The sequence below is a fragment of the Sus scrofa genome, chromosome 15 (genome assembly GCF_054392235.1).
Source record: "Sus scrofa isolate SSC_HxYL_T2T_F1_AM1 chromosome 15, Sscrofa_HxYL_maternal_Yorkshire_Landrace_v2.0, whole genome shotgun sequence".
In the NCBI taxonomy this organism is placed as follows: domain Eukaryota; kingdom Metazoa; phylum Chordata; class Mammalia; order Artiodactyla; family Suidae; genus Sus; species Sus scrofa.
The window spans coordinates 140,806,997-140,819,864 of NC_139397.1; the positions used below are offsets into that span (position 1 = coordinate 140,806,997).

The window sequence follows — 12,868 nt, forward strand, 5'->3', positions numbered from 1 at the left end:
TAAACACAAGTCTGTCCTCCATGTCCAGGATCTGTTCTGCTGTGTAGACAGATCATTTGGGACATTGCATTTTTAAACTGTTTCCTGCTGAAACCTCTCCTCTCAGGAATGTTCCCCAGGCTACTTCAGAGCCTGAGAAACAGTGGTCTCGGGGGCACAGGAACATTCCTTACATTTCTGAAACATAATGGGTTTTATGTCCTGCACACATTGAGAGAAAAATGATAGCCATCTTGCTGATACTGTTTCTGATTTACTTACTGGTCATGGTATTGTCTAACATCTGTAGGAGTTTGGGGTTAGAAAGTGCATTTTTGCCTCGAATTATTGGTAATGTTTGTGATCGGTGCTGCTTCTGTGATTCATGACTGGAGGTGGTGTGCATCCTGAAAATGAAATAAGAGAACTGGTAAAGTCATAGGAATATGATAACCAAAAGTTCATTCAAACACTCTTGAGTCAAATATTTTTTAACACTTTTGCATAGAGACTTTTTATTAAAAAATATTAATTATAGGTAGCATGATGTGAGGAACTTTTAAAAGAACTTTTGGAGAAATTTAATTTAAGCCAACAAAGGGTTCAGGATGATAATAGATACCAAAGGCTTGCAGACAAATAATAGATACTGAATTCATATTCATTATTCAAGCATATTCATTATTATTTAATGAATTCATGGGATTCTGTGGATGTTAAGTTGGCTATTGATTGATCAGAAAGGCACAAGGGTAGACATTAAAAAATTACAGTACTGTATAGCTCAATTGTATCAATTATTTTTAGGAGGTAAAATTTTGAAAAGTAAAGTCTGGTCTAAAATAACCCTTTGTTTCCCACTTCTTTATATCTGAACATTCTTTCGAGTTTTGTCATTCCATTTGTGTCACACCCACAGAGAGGGGCTGACATACGATCCTTGTGGGGGAGAGAGCTGAGGGGGTCTCTGTGCTGCTAATTTCCCAAAGAGGGGACGGTGGCCAGGGCTCTCATTCAATGCCCCTGGCACTTCCAGCCGGGGAAATGAGGCAGCGTTTTTGCAGAAGCAGGAATACTTCCCATTTCTGACTTCCACTTAAGCTCTCATTTGGGCAAAGTCATAGCACATTTCTTTGAAGAAAGAAGGCAATAGGAGCTCCTGAAGAGTCAAGCCTAAAAAAGAAGGAACAATTTTCTCTCTGTCTTACTTCCAAGGTTGATTTGGTTCTGGCTAAATCAAATGCTCTGGATGGCTCGGGGCCCTGGAGATCTGAATTTGGCTTTCAACAGCCAAGAGGGTCTGAGCCATTCCTTCAGCTACAAAGATGATTGGGTTTGGGGCTGTATGCCTCCAGGTTGTGCGTTTACTTCAGTCTGGAATTCTTGGAGGAAAAGCTGTGGTTTCTGGGAGGAGAAGCAGGGGAATGACCAGCACCTGCCCACATGGATTGGGGAGGAGTTTGATATCTAGTCCACCAAACATCTACAAAAGTGCAGTGACCTCAGGTGGGTTACCAAGGCCATTAAATGTGGAAAGTCACTGTTTAAAGTCCTTTATTCTACTACCATTTGCAAAAACATGCCCATTACATGTTTTCATTTGCTTTGTCCTAAGGGGGGCATTTCAAAGGGTCCCTGTGGCTAAAGAGGCAACATTTAGTCTCTGATTTATTGGCTACTACTTTCATATTTCTTTCTAAAACTCTTTAAAAAATAGAGCCATTTTCATATTATATATTGTTATGATACCCTTGAGGAGAATACATCAAACAAGAGAAAATTTTAGCCAAGAATTCTGATTTGCTAAACCCAGAAGAGCTCTTAGGTAGGATTTCAGGGCCAATGTTTCCTGGAGGGTAGGTTAATGAAGGGTGACCCTAGGTTTTATATACTAGTTCAATCAGTCTGAGGACTGAAAAATCTAAAATGAATTTATGGGGCCAGCCATGCTTCCTTATTGCATTTGACTCTTGCAAAAATACTTTGAGGGAGTTCCCATGTGGTGCAGCAGGTTAAGGATCTGCAGTGGCCTGGGGCCACTGCAGTGGCACGGGTTCAATCTCTGGTCTGAGAACTTCCACATGCCTCAGGTGCGGCTTTAAACCCTAAGAATACTGCTAAAATATTATCCTTACTGAAAGGAAGAGGGAGATCCCATCCCATATTTTACTTTGTCGCTAGAGGATTAGCAAACATCAACATAGGCATTTATTAGAAATACGTCTTCTCAGGTTCAAGATACTCACTGACCCTCATTCTATGCAAGGTACTGCGTACAGATGTGCATAAATAAGGCATAATCCTTGCTTCTTAGGCCTTTACAAGCTAGTGGGGAAGATAGGGAAGTACCTATGAAGTTTTTTCAGAGAAATATAGAGAGTGACTTGAAATCTGTGTTTGGTTTAGTTATCTGTGTTTATATGAATATCTATGGATGTGTGTGCATATGTGTGTATCCACATCCTACATACATAAACACTCACAATATAATTTTAAATATCAAGCAAATGTGACATTACCATTGTGGCAAGAGGCCTGAAGTTTGGCAGGAAGGATTAGATCCTTTGAGAGTTCCGTTGTTCTGGGTGGACTGCACAAATTTAAATGCAGCAGCAATTTTTCTGCAAGGAAAACTGAATTTATAAGGAATAAAAAGGGCAACTGACAGAGTGATTATGTAACAGTGACATAGTTCACAGGCTATGGAAAATATAATCATATTTTCTTCTGGAAATGGGAAATTGGGGGTTTAAGGGAGGTGTGAGGGGCTTATGGCAGTTATTTTCTTGAAGTAATTAAGAAAATTGGAATTATTTTCTTCAATAGGTATCTTTCAAGTTGTATTCACATAAAGATAGACAAATTAGTTGAGAAGATACATGAAGGGTTTCCATTCAGAGATATGTGTTTTATGCTTTTCCTCCAGACAGCTTAACTATTCCCAGATCTACTCTGGGTATAGGGGAATTGTCAAACTTCCAAGTCTAACGTGAGGTCGACCTAATAAACTTTATTTGCATTTTAAGATTTCTAACATATAAGTCTAACCTAATACATTGACAATAAATCATAATTCTTTTTAAAAGATTCAACTGACTTTTTGGAATTTAAAATAATTACCTTATTATATTACGTTTTCCTAGGTATCTGAAATTTTGAAGACAAACCCTAGAAAGAAAAAAAAATCACATTCTAATTATTTATGCCTTTTTATTTATACAAAGTGTTCATCCAATACCTTAAAAGAAAAATATTGTTTTCTTTAAATAGTTTACTGATTATTATTGATAGGTAATTCACCATATGGTACTTAGAATGAAAAATGGTACACTAAAATATGTTGAAGGTTCTAGAAAGAAATTTTAAGTAGTCAACTATAAAACTTACTCCAAGATGCTGAAGAAGTCGGACACCTCTGGACTGGGGGCTCTTTGCCAGTAGGCAATTAGAGTCTCTGAAAGGAATTACCAAAGCAGCGTGAGACTTTTTAAGTTTAAATTATAAAAAAAATTTAATTAATTTTAAAGGGCTCTCTTTACCCTCTGAAATTGTTTTCATAATGTGAAGAAAGCACATAAGTAGACTCCTGGTTTCCGCCTGATCTAACTTGTCAAATCGAAGAGTTGAGCCTATCAGGGACAAGGGCCTTGGAATCTGGGAATTAAAGAACCAGCAAGACTTGAGTAAGACTAGGAGGTTGCTGACGCCTACCATGCTCAGTAGGTTTGGGAGGGAAGCCGTACCTTTTCACAGTTGTCGGTTTTCTCACTGCTCTTCTCATTGGTACTTGGGTTGGAGTCAAGACTTGCTAACGAAGCTCTGGAATCAGCATGGTTTACTGTAGAAATAGCTATTGATGAAAATGCTGTAAACACAAGCCACAGCACACAGATGATAATGAGATGCATGGACACACACACAGAAAGCTAAGACGATCAACCAAAAGGATGCTGATCATCCAAGAGGCAGCAGTACTGTGACAGGTTGACATAACAGAGTCTGGGTTGACATTAAAGATATGCAACTTTTAAAATATTGTTACAACAACCATGCCAGCATTAAAGATTTAGGAACATTTAAACCATTATAACTGGAAATAAAGTGTGTTCCTTTGATTTCTTTAAAAGCCTTTTAAAGAAAGTTTCTATTTCAAAACGCTTAATAAAAATTCCTAAGGATGCTTTTGGGGAAGAAGCTTTCAATTTTTGACTGTCTATAAGAAATTAAGATGACATTTCCAAAATCGTTCTTAAAAATAATCTTCAAAGTTGAAGAGCTATTATATTTTAAAACGCGGTATGCAATGAAAAACTTCAAGAGTGTTTCCAGAAGGAAACAATTATGATAACATCAGAGCAGACTGCTCCTTGATGTAAGTAAAAAATGAACTCTAAGTAAAAGAGGAAGTTGCTGGACGGCATTTAAAGAAACATGTATCAAGACTCTTCGGCCATATGAATGTGGTATAGTTTGCCACATAGATTATGTATAATGAGCTATGGAGTGGGTAAAAAGCACAGTGATATATACAATGTAAACACAGATGGGTGTTCAACACAAGTTCCAGGAGATCTGAAGTACCTGCTATGGAATTTAAAACATCTTTGGAAAATGATGTATCCACAGAGTTTGCATGTTTCATAGCTGACTGGGCTTGGAATCCTCCATTGGTGCTGAGGTCGTCTCTAGACCCCTGGATTCAAAGCACAGAAGGGATTAGTGAGAACTGTCATATTTCAACATTGTAAACCCACATATGCCTTCTTCACTGCACTTTCAACTAGATGATATGTGATTTGATCGTTTAGAGTCCAGTCAAAGTAGGCAGTGAAAATGCATATCATCAAACTGTACTCTTAGTCACAAGATTTCTTAAGTGATTTAAATTTTTTTAACAATGTCGTGGAAACTATCTTTTCCATACAGACTAAATAACCAGAGTAGTTATTGATAAATGCAGATTATAAAAAGTTAATTGAAGTGCAGTTGATGTACAATACCATATGAGTTACAGGTATACAACACAGTGATTCATAATTTTAAAATGCTATACTGCATTTATAGTTATTATAAAATACTGGCTATATTCCTTGTGTTGTACAGTATATCCTTGTAGCTCATTTTATACACACTAGTTTCTATCTCTTAATCTCCTACTCCTTTATTGCCCCTCGTCCTCTCCCTCTCCCTAGGGGAACCAATAGTTTATTCTCTTTATTTGTGAATCTGCTTCTTTTTTTGTTATATTCACTAGTTTGTTGTATTTTTTTAGACTCTACCTATCAGTGATACCATAAATTCACTGATTATATTGTAAATTATGTAACATTATTATCATGGGTTGTCATGTATAGTACTATTGTTAAAAACAAGATTTTAAGTACTTATTATGTGCCAGTCTCTATGATGAGTGTTTTCTATTACACAGTTTAATCCTCATAAGAATCCTGGGGTGGAGATAATCCATCTCATTTTATAAATGAGGCAGAGGCTTAAAGACGTTGAATAATTCCCGAAGGTCACATAGAGAGTAACTGATTGTCATGGAATTGCAACAAAGTCCAAAAAAAAAAAAAAAAAAATTCCAAAGGCATAGCTCCTGACTTCTAGATGGTAATCTCCTGCAAAATTACTGGATTCAGCAATGTGGCTAGTCTGGGATTTGAACACAGGCAACAGATCTCAAGTGGGTTATTGTATGGTCACTAGGATGACAGGCCAATCCTAGACTATGACTACAAATAAGGCACTTGGCTCTACGGACACCAGGTGGGCCTAAAGCCGATGTGCGAAAGGGTATATAGGTCATGAGGTCATGAATGCAACAGAGGCATCTGTGCAAACGGGAAGACAGTGAAGAGAACAAAGGAAAATGAAAACAACATGCTAAAGAGATGGACAAGTGGCAGGCCAACCTGGTTAGTGACCAACCTGGAACAAATAATACGATGCAAATGCATCAAAACACCGAGCAAGAAGCGCTATTTTATCTGTCCCTTGCTCACAGGTGCAGGAAAATAGTTATGTAGGGCAAACATACAAAAAAGGCAAACAATTTATTCAAATAGACACTTGGAATATTATGCAAACTTACCTGATTCGATGTATTGATGGTAAAAGGATACAGGTCCTTCAGGTAAATCCTTGGCATATTGTCCAGAAGCATACCATAGAGGGGCATGTATAAACTTGCTATCTGGGCCTGCTTTGCCTAGATGGAAAAGTAGCCAAAAGACATGATTCACATCAAAATCAATAGCCTGGTTGGCCTGATAATGCATTTAATGCAGTGAACCATTAAATGGTGTTTAGGGAAAGGAGGAAGGAAGATCACTTACTGGTTCTCTGTATCGATCATCAAATGAATGCTTAGCCATTAGATTTTTTAGGACTGCTAAAGCCAAGTGCCTTACATCTTGGTCTTCCTGCAGAGCAAAGCCAACCTCTCGGAGCAAAATTCCAATTAAGAAGTGTTTGCGGCAAAATTCATTCGTGATTGAATATTCAGGCATATCTTTGTGAGGTAGGCAAAGAGATCATGTTATTGAAAATCCAACGGTCACTTTATAATCTAGTGAGATTTAGCAAACAACTCTCAACCCCTCTCTCTACTAGGAGGGATTCAGGTAAGCAAGCAGTCTTGCTACAGAGACGAAAAGAAGCATTCCGTCAAGTATTCCGTGTATGCTACTTCGAAGAGTACTCAGCGTCAAATGCTAAATTCCATAAAAGTGGTGTGTCTACCGTATTATAGGAGTTGAGAGGAGAAAAGCTTATTTTCTATCTGGAGGAATCAGGAAGCAGGAGGAAGATGTTGAGATGGGCCTTTGAGGATGCTTAAGGCTTGGAGATGCAGAGAGTTGGGCGGGCAGCTGGAGGCAGTGGGGGGTTGCAGGGAGAAGGGATGGATTTTGATTGCATAGACTTCTGGGGGCACAGGTTTGGGGAAGACCAGTAAGTCCAGCAGCCAGATTTGGAATGGCAAGAAGTAAGACTTGAGAGATAGATTGGGCCTGCTATCTGGGCCTGCTTTGCCTAGATGGATGAGGCTGGATGAGGGAGAAATTCTAGTACATATTCCTAAGCTGGCATCTAGGTTCCTTTACCATGTGCACTGAATTCTGTAGGAAATGTTAAGTCACTGACAGCTTCGAGAGAGTGGCCCAATCAGACCTGTGCTTTATTGATTCATTAATATTACCGGCTAGAGATGAATAAGATTGTAGAGAGATGTGGGGTGACAGCTTCAATCCAGGAGGCTGTAGCAACAGAGGGAGGAGGTGAGAAGAGGTCTGGACCTGGGGAAGTGGGACCCAAGCATCAGGAGTAAAATCACCCAGAGAGGGGGGCGCTGCAGGATGTGAAGGAGCAAAGAGAGAGGAAAAACCAAAGGGGGCCGCACAATTTTGAGTCTGAATTACACAGAAAGGAATGTTAAGATTTCCAGTGATAATGCATTTATTCAGAATCATCCACGTGCTTCTTAAATCTAATTGTTAATAACAAGACTAGTGTCCACTCATGGAATATGGATTGGATGCCAACACTAGGCCTAAGCACTTTACAAGCCTTATCTCCTTTAATCCTTAGGATTACCCATTAGGAATATTCCAGGTCATAACCAACCAGGTGCAAATTAAACATATTGATTTTTTCAGTCCTTGAGGAGGCTGCATAAAGCAGAAGTAAGGGAATGTGTTAAGTTCAGGACACTGAGATCAAAGGGCTGAGTCAGGTGAAATAAATTTTTCCATGAAATACTGAGTAATAGCTAGGGGCCAGAAAGAAAACAAAACTATCAAATTCCCAACCTCTGGCTTGAAAAAAAATTGTTCAGATTCTTTTAGGTTATGAACTTGTTTGGGGTAAAAGTAAATTCATGGGATTCTAATCAACCTCAATCTTGAGAGAATGGCTTGAACCAGGCTGTGGTTTATTGACAGAATTATATCATATAAAGCTAGTTCCACTGAACAAGCAGCTACTACATATGATTTGGAATTTTATTTATATACACTCTAGGGAAATTTCAGATGCTTAGGGAAATTAAAATAAAGCCAAGCTCTGGGGAATAAAGTATAGAAGAATTAAAGTTGGGGAAGCATTTAATTATCTGTGATAACAGAAAAGTTCAATCAGCTTTTTTAGTATTTTGATATTAAATATGTGGCTTCTTATTAGCATTCTGGAAACTGGAAATTTGAACCCTTTGATATCATCAAATTATGATGTAGTTACTAATACTCAGATAAAATGCGATATAAAATAACATTATTTACCTGATGCATGTAACTCTTGTATTGACTCTGAAGGTGTCAAAGGATCTGGATTTAACATAAATAAACAAGAAATTCAGATATATACAGTCAGAAAAATCACTCATTAACTGTGAGTAATTAACTGTGAGTAATTTATACTGAAAAAGTAAATATACTGTCCTAAATATAAGGGTAAGTCCCTTTAAGAAAGCTTTGTTTTTCAAGACAAGTACCTCAGATTGTTTACTTCTTTCCTTAAAAAAAGAATGCCATGAACAGAATTATCTTAATTCTTAGCCTTCTTCTTGGGCGTCTATTTTTCTATCAGAAATCTGCTCCCTACAAAACATATTTTTATGTTCGCTATTAATAATATCAGATCTCCAAAAGTAGACTATCAGGACTTTTCTGAGCTACTGACACATAGTAAACAACTAGAATCCAAATGACACAAACAGGTTTGCTCCTCTAGTATGTCTTAACCAGCCTGCCTATCCCAGTCATAACTTGGTGCTAGTTCATACAAGTGAAACAAAACAAACAACTAAAAATGTTACAGTCAGAAATTCGTTTCTATCCTTTAGTCTACGAAGGCATTTGGATGAAATGAGTTTCATTAAGTTAGACAAATAATGGAATACTGTTTACAGCTTCTATTTCAGAGTCACATGACAAAACGTTTAGAGGCTTGATAATGCACATTACTTGTTTTTTTCCTCCAATATTACTGCAAGCTGTGATCCAGAGGTTCTTTACCATCTAGGTTTCTGCTTGCCATGAATATCAAAACTGCTCCTTGTAATGTACTCACTGCTTAAAAGTAAAGTGTTTAATTAATCAATATCAATTTATTTATTTTATTGAGGTGGAACCGACATCTAACATTGTATTAGTGTCAGGTGTTCAGCATGATTTGATACATGTATACATTATGAAGTAGAAGGAAAATATGTTGCTTATAAATCGTTTTTGGATTGTCTCTGTGGCTCAGTGTTTGCGTGGTTTCTGATGTCTAGATGGGTGATGCTCCTTCTCGACCATGATCACCCTGACATGTGTGTAAATATATTTTTTAACAAAAGCGATACGTGAAACTCTTGTCAGTAGACCATTTATACTACAGTAAGTGTAGTAAACAAAAGGTGAAGCCCCATTTTTACCTGCGCGCCCATCTCTGCCTCTTTCTGAACCAGAGGTATCATTGAAAATATTTGATACCCACATGCCTGCCTGCCTTCCTCGCTTTCAAGGTACGTTTTCTTTATATAAAACTCATTTTGAGGAATTGCATTTTAACATACACACACTGATGACTGATAATTTTAAATAGTTATACTCACAAAGTGTAACTTTTTTTCCTCCCTGTAATTTTATGTCTCTCAAAATAAAAAAAAAGTCTTTTAGAGCCAGTATGGTGAAAGAAGGTATGGCTCTAGGTTAAAAATCCTTTGGTTTACAAGCACCAATTTTATGGTTTGTTGGCCTTCTCGTTAACGAAAAAGGAAGCATAGACAAAAACTGAGAAGTACAGAACTGTATTCTTTGCCACATGCCACTAATCTTTCTGCATTTTAATCTGATTTAATGCCCATGTGACAACTTCAGACAAAACCAAGACCGAGGAAATAGGAAAATGATAAGCAAACAAAAGCTTTAGAAAAAGCGAACGAACAGAAGTATTCACTTTGTAGGAAGTGATAAAAATTCTTGGAGTTGGGGAGTTCCTGTCGTGGCGCAGTGGTTAACGAATCCGACTAGGAACCATGAGGTTGCGGGTTTGGTCCCTGGCCTTCCTCAGTGGGTTAACGATCCGGCGTTGCCGTGAGCTGTGGTGTAGGTTGCAGACGCGGCTCGGATCCCGCGTTGCTGTGGCTCTGGCGTAGGCCTGTGGCTACAGCTCCGATTAGACCCCTAGCCTGGGAACCTCCATGAGCCGCGAAAGTGGCCCAAGAAATAACAAATAGACAAAAAAAAAAAAAAAAAAAAAAAAAAAAAAAAATTCTTGGAATTGGGAGTTCCCATCGTGGCCCAGCGGTAATGAACCTGACTAGTATCCATGAGGACTCGAATTCGATCCCTGGCCTTGCTCAGCGAGTTAAGGATCCGGTATTGCCGTGTGCTATGGTATAGGTTGCAGATGTCGCTTAGATGGCTCTGGCCTTACTGTGGCTGTGGTGTAGGCCAGCGGCTACAGCTCCGATTGGATCCATAGCCTGGGAATCTCCATATGCCACAAGTGTGGCCCTAAAAAGACAAAAAAAAAAAAAAAAAAAAAAAAAATACTGGGAATTATTACCTGGAATGTTTGCAGATCTTATAGGAAGACACAAAGGAATAAAGTGTTCATGCTGACATACTTCTTGAAGAAAATCAAATTTAAACTGGCATAAGATCTGAAAAAGAGGCAAAGGAAGGACTATTATTCATACACTAAGGAAGTTAATAAAAAGCAGCACTTGAATCTTTTATCTAAAAAGAAGATGGAGTTACTTCGGTGTGACTACCGGGTAATTGTTAAGTTTAAAAGATTTTGTCCCCTCTGAAGTGGGAAATGTAGTCAGGCTCCTTATTTTTGGAAATCGGTCAAGACCTATTCAGGAAATGATCCAATTTGCAGCCTACATTGAGTTTCTATGAGATACAATCTGAGTTGTATTTTTCATTTATTTTAGTACATATCATAGCATGTTTATTCTGAAAAACAAAACAAAACAAAACAAAACCAAAAAACCCAGTGCCTTACCACACATACAGAGCTCTACAACTATACTTAGCTCAAAAAACAAATCATGCCAATCAACGCCTAAGATTCAACACCAGGGAAGAGAGTGGTGCAGATAACCTAAAATTAGAGTGAATCTCTTTCCAAACGTCATTTATTCTCGGAGCATATTATCTAATTCTACCTCTTCCCTGCCCTTGCAAAGAGGCCTGTGTTTTTGACAATATTTTGATGATTATTTTGATAAATGGGGTGCAGACATGGTCTAGGACAACTTAATACAACCAGATAAATAAGAACAATTAGCACATTCATAACCATTCTATTTTCATTGTCATGCAAACTAAGCAATCACTTTTTAAGACTCAGTTAGATTGCGTTCCCTGTATTCACTAATATCAGCTAACAGAATAAAAGAGATTCCATTTGCTCAAATATTTTAGCATTACGTGCTGTGGCACCTTCAGTGGATAATTTAAACACTGCTGTCTCAAACAAGAGTAGTATTTGACTTAATCCTTTGTACATCAAAGTGAACAGGAGCATAATTAAACTACATGTCAGTTATTCTCTATTGAGTATATTCTGTTTGGTCTTTGAAAAAAATATATCATTTAGGTCTACTAGAATTATACTGAAAAGGATATTCTGCAAATTTCATGCATGACTGGAGCACTAACGAAGATTCTTTCCAAAAATATTTACAAAGAGAATTGGATTCTCAAAGCCAAATGACATAATCATGTAACTCTCCTAGCCTAAAGTAAATCTCCACGGCTATAAAATAATGTTCAGCCCCCTAAGCATGGCATGAAAGACTCCAACAAGATTATTTGGTTTGGCCTTTCTATATTCATTATTCTTTCCCCAAACCTAGATGATTTCCCCTTGGGAACTTATCTTCCTTCCAAAAAGCAAAGGTTAATGGGGAACTACGAATTTACGTGCCCATCTTCCCTCCCCTAGAGGCAGGCATGTGACCCACAGCAAGGTGGTCAGAGACTTCCTCACTGGAATGTCAATCTTTCTTTAATTTTTATTTTTAGTTTGTCTTTTTTAGGGCTGTACCTGTGGCATATGGAGGTTCCCAGGGGGTCGAATAGGGGCTGAATTGGAGCTGTAGCTGCCGGCCGACATACGCCACAGCAACACAGGATTCGAGCTAAGTCTGCAACCTACATCACAGCTCACAGCAACACCAGATCCTTAACCCACCGAGCGAGGCCAGGGATTGAACCTGTGTCCTTATGGATACCAGTTGGATTTGTTAACCGCTGAGCCATGACAGGAACTCCATGGAATGTAAATCTTCAGCAGAGTGTTAAGAGGGAGAAAATGGCCCCATTTGATTATTTAAGCAGCAGCAGAACTTGGCCACTGGTTTCTTCTTCGTAGTTACTCTTGTGCCCTGGCAGTACCTTGGTTCCAACTCTTTCCCAAGACTAGTTCTCCAGAGTCATCAGTGCTATTTACTCCAAACATCCTTGCCAGAAAATGCCTTTTTGCTTAAATTGGAGTAGGTTTCTCTTGCTTGTAACACAAAGAACCTTAACTGATACAACTTTCATGATCTGACCCATTTCCAGTCTGATTTGCTTCTAACGTATTCTATAGGATACAGCTCAGTGGTTCTCAAACTTGACAGTGCACAGGAATCACCTAGAAGTCGTGCTGCAATATAGATTTCTGGCCCCCCTGTGGGCGCTCAGTTCTGAGATGACTGGTCCAAGAACCTGACTTTGAGAACCTGCCCTCTAGACAGTACTGTTTCCAATCTTCCAACACATACCCTCTTTTTAGGCAGGGTGATCAAATGTCCTGTTTTGCCCAAGAGAGAAGGTTTCCATGGAAGTGAGACCTTCAGTGCTAAAACCAAGACAGTTCCGAGCAAACCTGAGGCTCAAGAATT

General features: G+C 38.4%; 1 protein-coding gene across 50 annotated transcripts in view; it reads right to left on the reverse strand.

Annotated features, from left to right (window-relative positions):
• DOCK10 (dedicator of cytokinesis 10) overlaps positions 1-12,868 on the reverse strand; it is a 276,098-nt gene that overhangs the window by 36,962 nt on the left and 226,268 nt on the right. For 12 of the 50 annotated variants that reach the window (XM_021074816.2, XM_085001306.1, XM_003133687.7 and 9 more), the window contains exons 30-40: positions 10,534-10,630; positions 8,259-8,303; positions 6,318-6,493; positions 6,074-6,190; positions 4,561-4,672; positions 3,723-3,844; positions 3,519-3,633; positions 3,367-3,433; positions 3,100-3,147; positions 2,499-2,600; positions 262-386 (exon numbers count right to left, since the gene is read on the reverse strand). In XM_021074816.2, coding sequence (XP_020930475.2) covers positions 262-386; positions 2,499-2,600; positions 3,100-3,147; positions 3,367-3,433; positions 3,519-3,633; positions 3,723-3,844; positions 4,561-4,672; positions 6,074-6,190; positions 6,318-6,493; positions 8,259-8,303; positions 10,534-10,630 — 1,126 coding nt within the window. Of the gene's footprint in view, positions 1-261; positions 387-2,498; positions 2,613-3,099; positions 3,148-3,366; positions 3,434-3,518; positions 3,634-3,722; positions 3,845-4,560; positions 4,673-6,073; positions 6,191-6,317; positions 6,494-8,258; positions 8,304-10,533; positions 10,631-12,868 lie in introns of all 50 variants that reach the window. The other 38 variants (XM_085001312.1, XM_085001308.1, XM_021074807.2 and 35 more) reach the window with 6 other exon arrangements.